At 50.3% G+C, this 12094-nt stretch overlaps 1 protein-coding gene across 1 annotated transcript in view; it reads left to right on the top strand.

Moving 5' to 3' along the window:
* The window catches only part of PKD1L3 (polycystin 1 like 3, transient receptor potential channel interacting), a 43920-nt gene that overhangs the window by 25127 nt on the left and 6699 nt on the right, over nucleotides 1–12094 (top strand). The window contains exons 15-22 of the mRNA XM_056136135.1: nucleotides 1574–1770; nucleotides 2389–2585; nucleotides 3625–3787; nucleotides 4710–4779; nucleotides 4874–5108; nucleotides 5362–5461; nucleotides 7610–7750; nucleotides 9909–10094. Coding sequence (XP_055992110.1) covers nucleotides 1574–1770; nucleotides 2389–2585; nucleotides 3625–3787; nucleotides 4710–4779; nucleotides 4874–5108; nucleotides 5362–5461; nucleotides 7610–7750; nucleotides 9909–10094 — 1289 coding nt within the window. The remainder of the gene's footprint in view (nucleotides 1–1573; nucleotides 1771–2388; nucleotides 2586–3624; nucleotides 3788–4709; nucleotides 4780–4873; nucleotides 5109–5361; nucleotides 5462–7609; nucleotides 7751–9908; nucleotides 10095–12094) is intronic.

Raw genomic sequence — 12094 nt, forward strand, 5'->3', positions numbered from 1 at the left:
CACTTGGCCCTCGTCTCAGAGTGCTGCTTCTGCCAATATTCACGGGGAGGTCCTGGAATGCCTGAGAGGGAGGGAGAGTGAGTGAGAGAGAGAGAGAGAGAGAGAGAGAGAGAGAGACTCTTTGTCTAGTCTAGTAAAACAGTGTCTTGGCCTCTTCAGCTTTTGTGTCTTGTGATATTTTTTTACTAAAAATCAGACATTAAAACCCTTTAAATAATATAATGTGGATTGGAGAGACAGTGTAGGGGTTAAGACACTGCCTTGCCTACAGCCAGCCTAGCTTCAGTCCCCTGCAGGGGGTCCCCTGAGCACCACCAGGAGTGATCCCTGAGCTCAGAGCCAGGAATAGCTGCTGAACACCAGATTATAGCCCCCAAATCCCCCAAATTAAAAACTTTAGCACTGTAGCACTATCCTCCCATTGCTCATCGATTTGCTCGAGCAGGCCCAGTAATGTCTCCATTGTGAGACTTGTTGTTACTGTGTTTGGCATATCGAATATGTCATGGGTAGCTTCCCAGGCTTTGCTGTGCGGGCGAGATACTCTCGGTAGCTTGCCAGGTTCTCCGAGAGGGGTGGAGGAATCGAACCCGGCTTGGCCGGGCCAGAAATTTAAAACTAGAGCATGGCAACTCGAAACCAGTTACCTTCCCTCAGTCTTCACTGCTCGTACTGGTAGTGGTGTCTGCTTTTCTGAACTGATTTTGTATGTGCTCTTTGTCACATCTGGCAGCTAAAGTTCCTTCTCAGTTGGTTCAGTGGCTAATGAGTGGGCCACCGTTTGCTCCCATGGCGGCTGGAGTTCTGGGCATGTCTTCAACTCTCAGTGAGACTTGTGAACAGCTCTGCATTGACTAAGCTGTGCTCCTTGCTGAGTGCTTCAAGGTTGCCCTTGTAAGAGGGCAAAGCTTTCCCGAATACCCTCTGAGCACAGCCCTGGGCATGCATGTGACCTTCTAGACACCTGGGCATTTGTCAGAGTATTTAAAAACTCCAGCAATGTCTCACTTTCCAGCTTTTTCTTTTAAGCTTTTTGGCGAGTACTGCCCCCACAGCTGGGAACTAGGAAGCATAACCAAGGCCCCTGAAGGCTCTGGAGAGCTTGTTCAGGCCCTCTTACCGCTGCCAGCTCCAAGTCAGGGCTAGATAAGGACCAACGACAGTAGGCTTTTCCATCAGTTCCCATCAGTGCCCATCAGTGGCCCAGTTCTCTGGGCACATGTCTGCTAAGGGCTCCAACGCCCCTGCCTGCAGGAGGAGGTGACCTCCATCTACTGGTCTTCATCTTGGCTGAAGACTCTTGTCCTCCCAATTCCTCTGGTGCCAGCCAAAGGGAATCAGAGCTGGGCTGGTTGAAATGCCAAGGTGCTGACTGCTCTTTCTCCATTGTTCTGGAATAACCACTCCTGGGCCACTTAATAACTTCGGTTATTCCCAATTCCTCCAAAGGCTTTAATCTCAGCCTACCTCAGCATCATTGCGGGGTTGAACAGTGGCAGGCCCGGTGCTGTGTAGCCGATAAACCCTGTCTTTCGCAGAACACGGTCTTACGCCTGTCCTCGTGTCTTTGCAGACACCTGTTCTCCTCCATGATCGTCGAAAAGTTCACGCAGGACTGCCTGTGGCTCTCGGTGGCCACTCACCATCCCTGGAGCCCAGCCAGCAGGGTGCAGCGGCTGGCGTGCGGTGCAGCCCTTCTCCTCTGCAACATGCTCACCAACACCATGTTCTGGAGGACCAGCGGTGCCGCGGTCCAGCGAGGCCAGCAAGGTGCGTCGGGCCAGACTGCTGTCAGACGCACCAGGAGCCCCTGTTTTCTTTATGTTTTCTGAGCCACACCCAGCAGTGTTCAGGGGTTACTTCTGGCCCTGCGCTCAGGACTCACTCTGGCAGTGCTTGGGGGACCATGTGGGATGTTGGGGATACTGAGCCTGGCTCAGCCACATGCAGGGCGAGCCTGTTACCCATGGTGCTATCTCTCCGGTCCCCCGAGTCCCCCGTGTTCCCTTCGCTGCTCCAACATCGGAATCCTTGACAGATGTTCTCACGGTCTCATTCATTAACAGAGGAACACACCTGTGGCTTGTCTGCCCCTATCACTTTCTGTCCTTGAAATATTTCGAGTGGGGCTGAAGCAATAGCACAGCGGGTAGGGCCTTTGCCTTGCATGCGATCAGTTCCCAGCATCCCATATGGTCCCCTGAGCACCGTCACGAGTCATTCCTGAGTGCAGAGCCAGGAGTAACCCCTGTGCATGGCCAGATGTGACCCAAAAAGCACACAAAAAAGAGAAGTACTTATTATAGTTCAGCTATTGTTGTCAGAGAGTGACTTTGCGGCGACTTTCGTTATTGAGGCAGTCGGCCGATGTGATGCTTTTCTTTCCAGTGGGTCCATTCACGGTGACCTGGTCCGAGCTGTGTGTCAGCATCCAAAGTGCTGTCATCCTCTTCCCAATCAACCTGGTCATTGGGCAGCTCTTCCAGACGCTGCAGCCACAGGCGCCCCTGCCTCTCTTTCCGCTGCAGAGCGCCAGCCCCGCAGAGGCGTCTCTCGAGCCTCTCTCCCTCCCACGGGTAGCAGAGGTAAGCGTGGGGCCACGTTTTGGGGGCCACGACATGCACCGTGTTGCACAAGGTGGAAGAGTCTGCTGAAAGGTTCTTGGGGACCTTGTTACCCACAACAGCTTGTCCCTGATTCCTGTCCCAGGGCTCCATCTGTGTCACTTTGTTCTGAAGTATTCTGAGGACTAGATGTGAGTGGGGAGTGGACTTCTGGAGTTGTTCCAAGCTTTAATGTTGGAGTAAATGCTCCCTTCTTGGGGGCCGGATCAATAGTATAGCAGGGAGGGCACTTACCTTGTGTGCAACCAACCCAGGTTTAATCCCTGGCATCCCATATGGTCCCCCAAGCCTGCCAGGAGTGATTCCTAAGTGTAGAACCACGAATAACCCCTGAGTAGCACTAGGTATGGTTGCTCCCAAAAAATACCCCCCAAAATTTAAAAATGATAGTAATAATAAAATACCTTTCCCTTCTGGGGCCAGAGAGATAGTACAGGAGTTAAGATCTTTGCCTTGCATTTGGCCAACCAGTGCTCGATCCTGGCATATGATCCCCCAAGCCCCACCAGGAGTGATCTCTGAGCACAGAGTCGGGAGTAAACCCTGAGCATCACTGGATGTGGACCCCAAAGAAAGTGCACACGTGCACACACACACACACACATGTGCTCACTCTCCCTTCCTTGGTTCTCTAGTTTCACAGAAAACTAGTTTGGAAGCTGCTGTGAGGCAACCTCCTTCAGAAAAACACACCGTGAGAAGTTGGAGCTATTTACTGTAGCGTTTCTCAACAGGGGTGATATGGCCCCCTGGAGCCCCCGCCTCCATATTCCAAGGAAGCCCTAGGTGAAAATCGTGTAAAATGGGGGCATGGCTAAGGCCAACTGAGAGAGAGAACAGGGCCCACAGGATGTCAGAAGGGGCTCAAGAGCACAAAAGCGGTCGAGAAACACCCGTTTCCATGTCTGCTCCTTGGAGTCAGAATCGACCACATGACCACCGTGAGCCAGGGTTCAGGTCAGTCACAGCCTGACCTTTCCCATCTTGCTGCCACTTTCAGGAGCTGACGGAAACCGTGGGCTTCCTGCTGAGGAGAAACGCGTACTTACTCTCAGAGGGCGAGCAGTCTTCATGGAGTTCTCATAACATTAACAAACTGGTGACGCTTTTCTCCAACCTCGTGTGCTTTCACTTAGAAAGTCAAGGCTGCCATCAGGAAAATGGTAACAGTAAGAATTTAGTCGCTTGCCCTTCCCCGGACTTGAGCATCTGTTTATGTTTTGAGGACACACCCAGCAGCGCTCAGGGCTTATTCCTTGGTCTGCACTCTGGAGAGTTTCACATGGAGTGCTGGGCTGACTGTGTGCAAGACAAGCACCCTGCACACTGTAGGTCCAGCCTCTCCCCTGCACCCCTCTTTCCTTCTTGCTCTCAGTGTAGCCCACCGGTGTGAGGCAGCCCAAGAGCCTCGAGCCCCTTCTCAGAGCTGACTGCTTTGTCCCTCTGCCGATTTTGCGAGAGTCCAGCTGGTGTTCTGTGAATGTATAGGAAGAGGAAGCCTAGAAGTTTCTCCACATCAGCTCCTCACTGTTCTGCTCTGTGTGGGGGGTGTTGAAACTTGCCGTTCTTGTTTGGCGATGATGAGGTGGATATGGGGATCTTACGCATGGAAAGCAGGACTCACTGAGCTCAGCCCCTTGCCCCTCATTCTTAATCTTCTACGGGACCCCAGAGGGTGTCATTTGTGGAATCTGAAATCCCAGGTGCCTAGGTCACAGGCACGACATTCTGAAAGAAGCAGCAGCAGGTTCTCTACATCTCTAGTTCAACGTCCAAAATTTGACAACTTACTGTAAGTTCTTTACATGCCAGAAAAGACCGTAATGATGGTGGGTGTTGGATGCAATCTCCACCGATGGGAGATGTAATTTCCTCAGTCATTAATGAGTCGCTCATCTCTATGAGTAATTACGGTTTTTGTTGAAGTCCTTTTGCTTGCTCAAGGGCCAACCTGGAATCTGTCTCCAGCGGCTCCCGAAAATCACCTTCATTTCCGCTGTTACCTGCTGAGGGTTCTGCAGAGAGTGCAAGGTCCGCTCCAAACACTGGGGGACGCCCAGATCACCCAGGACTTCTTAGCTGCAGCTGGCCAGCTGCGGAGAGTCCAGGAACTTTTGGAAACACACGTTCCTCCCGCTGATCCGGGGCCCGGCAGGTGATGCCCCCAAGGCAGGCTTGTTTCATCCCGTGACCTTCCTAAACCTCTCAGCTGTTGGCGGGAGATGCTACCTTACACTTCTACTCTGCAGGGCCTCCACCAGTTTCCCCATCCTGAGCTCTGAGGAAGGAAAGACCCCCCTCTGCAAGGACCTGCCTGGATGGGTGACGTACGTCAGCTGGATCCTTCTGAGTGTCACCAGCCTGGTCGCTGCCTTTTTCACAGCACTTTATAGCTTGGAACTGAACAAGGACCAAGCCACCAGCTGGGTCATCTCAATGATTTTATCATTTCTTCAGAATATCTTCATCAGCCAGCCAGTGAAGGTAAGAGAAGCAGGTCACATATGTGGCAAGGAGCTTGGGAAATGCAGATTCATGGGTCCTGGTCCACAGTTTGATCTGACGGTGATATCTGAGTACAGAGCTAGGAGTAACCCTGAACACCTCCAGTTATGGCCCCCAAACAGATAATAACAAGCACTTGAGATTGATTCACCTTAACCTTCACTTTTCCATAATGTCACTGCCTCAGGTCCTAGGTAGCTCCTGCCTAGGGTCTCCTGGTCTCTCGTTGCAGATCCTCTTTGTCACACTGTGGTTCTCACTGACAAGGAACAGGATGCCGAGGTTTGACGAGGAGAAGGAACGGCAGACAAAGAGGATCCTGGCACTCCTGGGTGATTCGAGTAGTTTTCTCTGCTAATTTCTCATTTGGCGAGGAGAAGGCTACATCAGCACAGTGGAATTCTAGGCTCACATCTGTCCATTCATGGGTCTTGCCTTTAGCCAGCACGTCACCCTTCCTTTTGCCCAGGGCTGACGGGGACTGGCACCAGAAGCCAGTCAGTCATTCACCAGAAGCCATTCAGTCTTATGCATTCCTGTCAGTGCCCACCCCTGTTGTACATCTCTGTCCTTCCTGGTTCTTCCGTCATAGCTCTGGTGACTCACCGGCTGCTTCGGACGAACTGCAGGAATCTCAGACTAAACGTGCCTGACTATTATCTGCCAGGCCTACAAATTTATTTCTTTGCTTTTTCGGAGGTCTGGAATCGATAGCACAGCGGCTAGGGCGTTCGCCTTACAAGCGGCCAACATGGCCGACCCGAGTTCGATTCCTCCGCCCCTCTCCGAGAGCCCGGCAAGCTACCGAGAGTATTCGATATGCCAGACACAGTAACAACAAAGTCTCCAATGGAGACGTTACTGGGCCCGCTCGAGCAAATCGATGATCAACGGGAGGGCCTTTACTTTACTTTACTTTTTACTTTCGGAGGAACCACACATGGGGCTGGGAATCAAACTGGGGTTGTCTGCACTCAGGCAAGTTCCTTAACCCTGTGCCATTTCTCCGGTCCCTTCCCAGTTCAATTAAGCGTATAGTCACTCCTTAAAAATGTCCGAGAAGTCCCAAAATCCCTGCTAAGTCCCCATGCTCAGTTACTGAGCTTGAAGGGGCTCTACACCACACTGCCGGGTGAGGCCAACTCCACAGCGTGACATAACATCATGATTCTGAGGTGTGCAACTCAGTGGCAAGCACGTGCTTCATCTCTCTGAGTCCCTGAGTTTGCTCTCCAGAATCTCCACAAAATATCCCTCAGGGCCCGAAGGATAGTTCAAGGAAAGGCACTCATGATGCATGTGTCTGCCCAGTTGGATCCCCCGTATGACATGATCCCTGGCCCCTCAGTACCACTGAGCTCCCCTAGGTGTGGCCCCCAATCCCACCCCGAATTAATACTCTGACTTCATCCCCTCTTCCCAGCTCTCATTTCCATGTTCTTGAATTGCTATTTCTTTTTGTTTGTTTGTTTTTTTATTGAATGAGACAGAGTTACAAAGCTTTCATGTTTGAGTTTCAGTCATACAATGATTGAACACCCATCCCTTCACCAGTGCACATTCTCCACCACCAACGTCCCCAGTATTATCCTCTCCCTCTTCATCCCCATGCTTCCTGTGTCATGTTGCTGTTCTTTCTTTCCATCTTGATTTCCAAGTCTCTGGCTACTCCTGGTGTGGTCCAGAGATCCCCGTCATTGGCTTCTCCTACAACTGTCTGAGATGCAGTAACTTGGCCCCACCTGAGACTCTGCCTCTTAACACAATTCCCGTCCCTTCTCTGATGCTAATGTTACTCCACACACATGCACACCAGCAGCATAAGTGCCAGAGGCCGGGCCGGCACTATCTATCTCCAGCCTGTGACAAAGAGGGAAAGGGAAAGCACATTTAGAAAGTTTCAGAGCACTTAAGCAGACTAATTTCAAGCCTCTTAGAACCACTTAAAATGAGATGTGTGTGCTACACATCCCTCATTTCATTTTTCAAGTGAGCTGTATTGTGTTTAACAAAAGCATGGCTTCCGGTAGATTGGAATTTTATATATTTTTTTATTTTCCCCCTTCACTTTCCATTGCTGTCACAGAGATTGCTGACATGGCCTGGTGTGTACAGGTTTGGTCGTTATGGTGCCACACCTGGCCAGGTGGAGCTCCCACATCTGCTCTGTGGGGTTACATAGCTGGTCTCATGTGCCCCATTTTCCTCTGTGCTCACCCACAAGCTTTAGCTGCAGAGTTGCTCAGAGTCTGCAGTGTGCCCGAGATGTTCAGCCCGTGGGGTGGCCCCAGGCAACCTCGCCTCTGCAAGTCACTTGCTTTTTGCACCCCTCCCACCATGTTGGACTAGAGTTCTCCGTGGTAATTGGAGAAGCGTCTTGTGACAAAATTAATTGGCTCACTTAATTTTTTTCAACATTTAATAGAAGGTACACAGAAGAAATACAACAGCTTACAGCTTTTGTTTGAATTTTTTGCCAGCAACATGTCCTCCTTCGTTACCTGGTTCAAGGAACAGGAATGACCCCATCTACGTTGCACCAGCTGTGGACAGTCCAGTGAAGCGCCCAGAGAGGACCTGGAAGGGGAAGAAACTGTTGAAACAGACGGGAGAGATTTTGGGTAGGGAAAGGGGAGCTGACGTGGCCAAAAGGGACAGCGAGAATGAAAGCAAAACGGGAAAGGGAACTGCATCTTCAGAGAGCTCAGGATCAGGAAGCACTCAGAGTACTGGAGGCCAGGTCAGGGGGCAGCATGCGGGGGGAGCCCTGGGTCCTTCCAGCAGCGCCCAGCATGCACACACAGGCACGAATCACGACCATCCTGTTATTCGTCGATTGCCTCGAGCAGACCCCAGTAACGTCTCCTTCATCCCAGCCCTGAGATTTTTAAGAAAGTGCTATATTCAAGGCTCTTTAGGAGAATGAGACCCATCATTGTTATGGGTATTTGGCATATTGGGTACGCCACGGGGAGTTTGCCCAGACTCTACCGTTTGGGCAGGTTACATTTGGTAGCCTGCCAGTTTGTCCAAAGTAGGAATGAGATAATAAGATGTCATAATAAGATGTTGCGCAGCCGCATTTGTGGCCGCGCGGTTCCAGGAGCTGATTTTTATAGTCTCTGAATCTTGGCCGTTGATGGGATTACACGGCACCAGGGGGCCAGTTGTTGGATGTGACCCCCACCTACTGGAATTCAGAGGATCTGGGTGGAGGATGCTCAGCCCCGATCTGAGTAGGCTTGGAGATCTTAGCCCTGGGACCCACTTGCCTTTGTTCCTCTGCCGGTACCTTCAGGTGTGCGGAGTAGTGGTGACTGGTCCTGGAAGTCTTCGGCACAAACCTTTGAAAACTCGGGATGCCCATCCACAAGGTGGCATTGACACTGTGGACTCTAATTCTGTGTTCGAATAGGTCACTCTCTCTACCTACAGAATATTATCACAAAACTTAGCCTACATACTTTCTGGGTGGGGGAAAAACCTCAAATTCTTGGAAAAGAATCAGTGCCATGAGTGCAGCATTCCAAGGCCACACCTCACAGGATTGGACCAAAGATGTTGTTTCTCACGCTCTCCCTTTTCAGCAGTCTACAGTGACAGGGACACAGGAGATTTGGAAGGACATTTCAGTCTAAGAACTACAGTCTAAGGTGCTGCTGTTTGGCGTTGTTTGGTTTTGGTCGTGCTGCTAGGGGTAGAGCCCACAGCCTCACGAATGCCAGGCAGGAGGCCAGGAAAACAGCTCAGCAGGCTGAGTGTTTGCTTTGTCAGATTCTTCCTCAAAAATTAAAAAAAAAAAAAAAGGGAGGGGCACAGCAATATTATAATTGACCTAGGTTTGGTCCTTGGCATTTCATATGGTTCCCCACCCCCAAGACCCACCAGGGGTGACCTCTGAGTGCAGAGTCAGGAGTAAGCCCTGAGCACAACTGGGAGTCACCCCAAAACCAAACCAAACCAAAAAACCCAAAGCAAATGTTCTACCACTAAGCATTATCTTGAGTCCCAAGACTATTTTGGGAGATGGGAAGCACCCAGCAGTGCTCTGTGCTCAGGGGTCACGCCTGGCCGGGGTCAGGGGACCAGATGCTGGGGATGGAATCCTGGTCAGCCCATCCAGGGCACCCACTGTGTTATCACGTGAGCCCCCAATACTCTATGTTTCTGTGAGGAATTTGACCCAATTTATTAATGTCAGAACAATTGTGAGACTATGTAAAACATACATAGCCTTATTGACAGGCAGCTGCTTTGGTTTGGTTATAGTCACTATCTTTTTTTTTTTCTTTTTGGGTCACACCCGGCAATGCACAGGGCTTATTCCTGGCTCTGAACTCAGGAATTACTCCTGGCGGTGCTCAGGGAACCATATGGGATGCTGGGAATCGAACTCGTGTCGGCCGCGTGCAAGGCAAATGCCCTACTCGCTGTGCTATCTCTCCAGCCCCAAATAGTCACTATCTTGAACCAAAGGAAACTTCCATTTTTGTCTTATTTGGAAGCCATACCCTGGGGTACTTAGGGGCTACTCCTGCCCTGCTCGGCATTTGGTGGGGTGGGGGGATTGCTCCTGGTCGTTCTTGGTGGGCCAGGCTGGGGATGGGCCCAGGTCTTCTACACATTTGACCCTCTGAGCTAGCTCTCTAGGTCGAAACTGGTCAAATTTTGACAGCATTGAGCCTTTCGTCTCTAGGCTGAGGAGATGTGAATTCAAAGATCTGGAGGATTTGAAATTCACCTCCAATTACAATTTTCCTTCTCTTCTTCCCTCCCTAGTCCAAATCCTCTTCCTCGTCTTGCTGCTGACCACGGTCTACTCTGCACAGAACCCTAACAGGTTTCATCTCCATCAAACTCTCCGGAAGAGCTTTTCTCACCGATTCTCCCAGATCAAACTCCTTAAACACTTCTACCCCTGGGCCCACCACACGCTCCTCCCTAACCTATATGGGGAGTACAGAGGTGAGAACTTGGGGTCGTGATAGTTTTCCCCAGCATCCTTCCCATGATGCTGGGAACACTGGAGAGAGGTTAGCTGCCTCCTTGAGGGAGCTGTCCACCATATGGGCCACACCCTGGACCCCGTCTCTGTCACTTTTTGTTTATGTCTGTCCACTTGAAGGGGATCAAACGTCTGTAAAAAAAGACTGAGAGGGGCTGGAGCGATAGCACAGCGGGTAGAGCATTTGTCTTGCATGCAGCCGACCTGGGTTCGATTCCCAACATCCCATATGGTCCCCTGAGCACCTCCAGGAGTAATTCCTGAGTGCAGAGCCAGGAGTAACCCCTGTGCATTGCCAGGTGTGACCCAAAAAGAAAAGAATGAGAATTCCTTTGTTTGATTTGAGGTCACACCTATTTGTGCTTTGGGGACCATTTGGGGTGCCAGAGATGGACTGGGTATCAGCTACATGCAAAACAAGTGCCTTGACCCCTATGCTCTCTCTCTCTGGCCCAAGAAGGAGAATTCTTTACTCCTGGGGTGGCCCCTCCAACTGGATGCCTGCCTGGGCAGCAGAACCCAGGGTAGCTAAAAAGGCTGTAGCTGGAACACAGGACCAGGCCCGTAGATCTCTGCCTGGAGGTGTTCGGACACTTGCGGAATGGTCTTTCCCCTGACGGCTCTCCAGCCTGTCCCACAAACGCACACTGAGCGCCTTCTGTGTTCAGGCTGGCCTAGGGGTTAACAGGAAAAAGGAGACCATCCAGCTTGTACCCTGAATGACCCCCATGCATTGAGCTGGGAGTGGCCTAAATAAAACACGATCCAATAAATTTCTCTTGCAATAACTTAAGCTTAAAAAATTTTTTTTCTATTAGCACTGCACTGCACTATCCCCCCTGTTGTTCATCGATTTGCTCGAGCAGGCACCAGTAATGTCTCATAACAAATTATGAGAGTTGTTGTTACTGTTTTTGGCATATCGAATGCATCAGGGGTAGCTTGACAGGCTTTGTCGTGGGGGCAAGATACTCTCAGTAGCTTGCCAGACTCTCCGAGAGGGGCAGAGGAATCAAATCCAGGTTGGCTGTGTGCAAGGCAAACGCCCTACCAGCTGTGCTATCGCTCCAGCCCTTTTTCTATAAAGCTTTTAAAATTTTTGACAAGTTTACTTTTTAAAATTTATTCTAGGCAGTGGAGATAGTATAGAAGATAGGGCACTTACCTTGCACGCAGCCACCCTGAGCCCCACCAGAGTTGATCCTTGAGTGTAGAGCCAGGAGTAAGCCCTGAGCACTTCTGGTTATGTCCCCCTCAAAAAATAAAATTCTTTCAGGGCCAGAGATTGTACAGGGGTTAAGGGAGTTTGTGTTGCATGTAGTTGACCTGAGTTCAATCTCCAAAAATTAATAAAATGTATTCCTGTTTTTTTTTTGTCTTGAACAGGATTTTTTGGTTAGTTTTGTTTGGGTCACACCTTATGGTGCTTAGGGCTTATTCCTGGCTCTGTGCTCAGGGATCACTCTTGGTGCTGGGGCCTGAACCCAGGTGAGCCTCAAGCAAGACAAGCTCCCCACCAACTGTACTATCACTCCATCCCCAGGAGCGTTTGCTTAGTGATTATCCTCTCTCTTGTTTGCATATGGGAATATATTAGAGTTTTGTTTATTTTGTAACCTGTCACTTGGCTCATCCATAGTTTCGTAGTTTTGTAGTGGGAACCTTCCGGGTTTTCTCAGTGTCTTCATATCGTCTGCAAATAGTGATAATCTCCCTTCTTTTCCTTTTCTTCCATATTATGGCCTAATTGCTCTAGATGAGACTGCTTATACTTTATTTGACAAAAATGGGGAGTGCAGCCAGCCTGGTCTTCTTTCTGATCCCCAGATTCGATCCCGGCAGCACTAGGTGTGACCCAGAAACCAAGAAAGAAATAATAGTGGCAAAAGTGTGCATGCTTTCTGGTGACCTAGTGAAGTTGCTTATTTATTTTGATTTGGGTCCAGCCCTGTCACCGCTG

This window comes from Sorex fumeus, unplaced genomic scaffold (genome assembly GCF_029834395.1).
Source record: "Sorex fumeus unplaced genomic scaffold, SorFum_2.1 ptg000122l, whole genome shotgun sequence".
Taxonomy (NCBI): Eukaryota; Metazoa; Chordata; class Mammalia; order Eulipotyphla; family Soricidae; genus Sorex; species Sorex fumeus.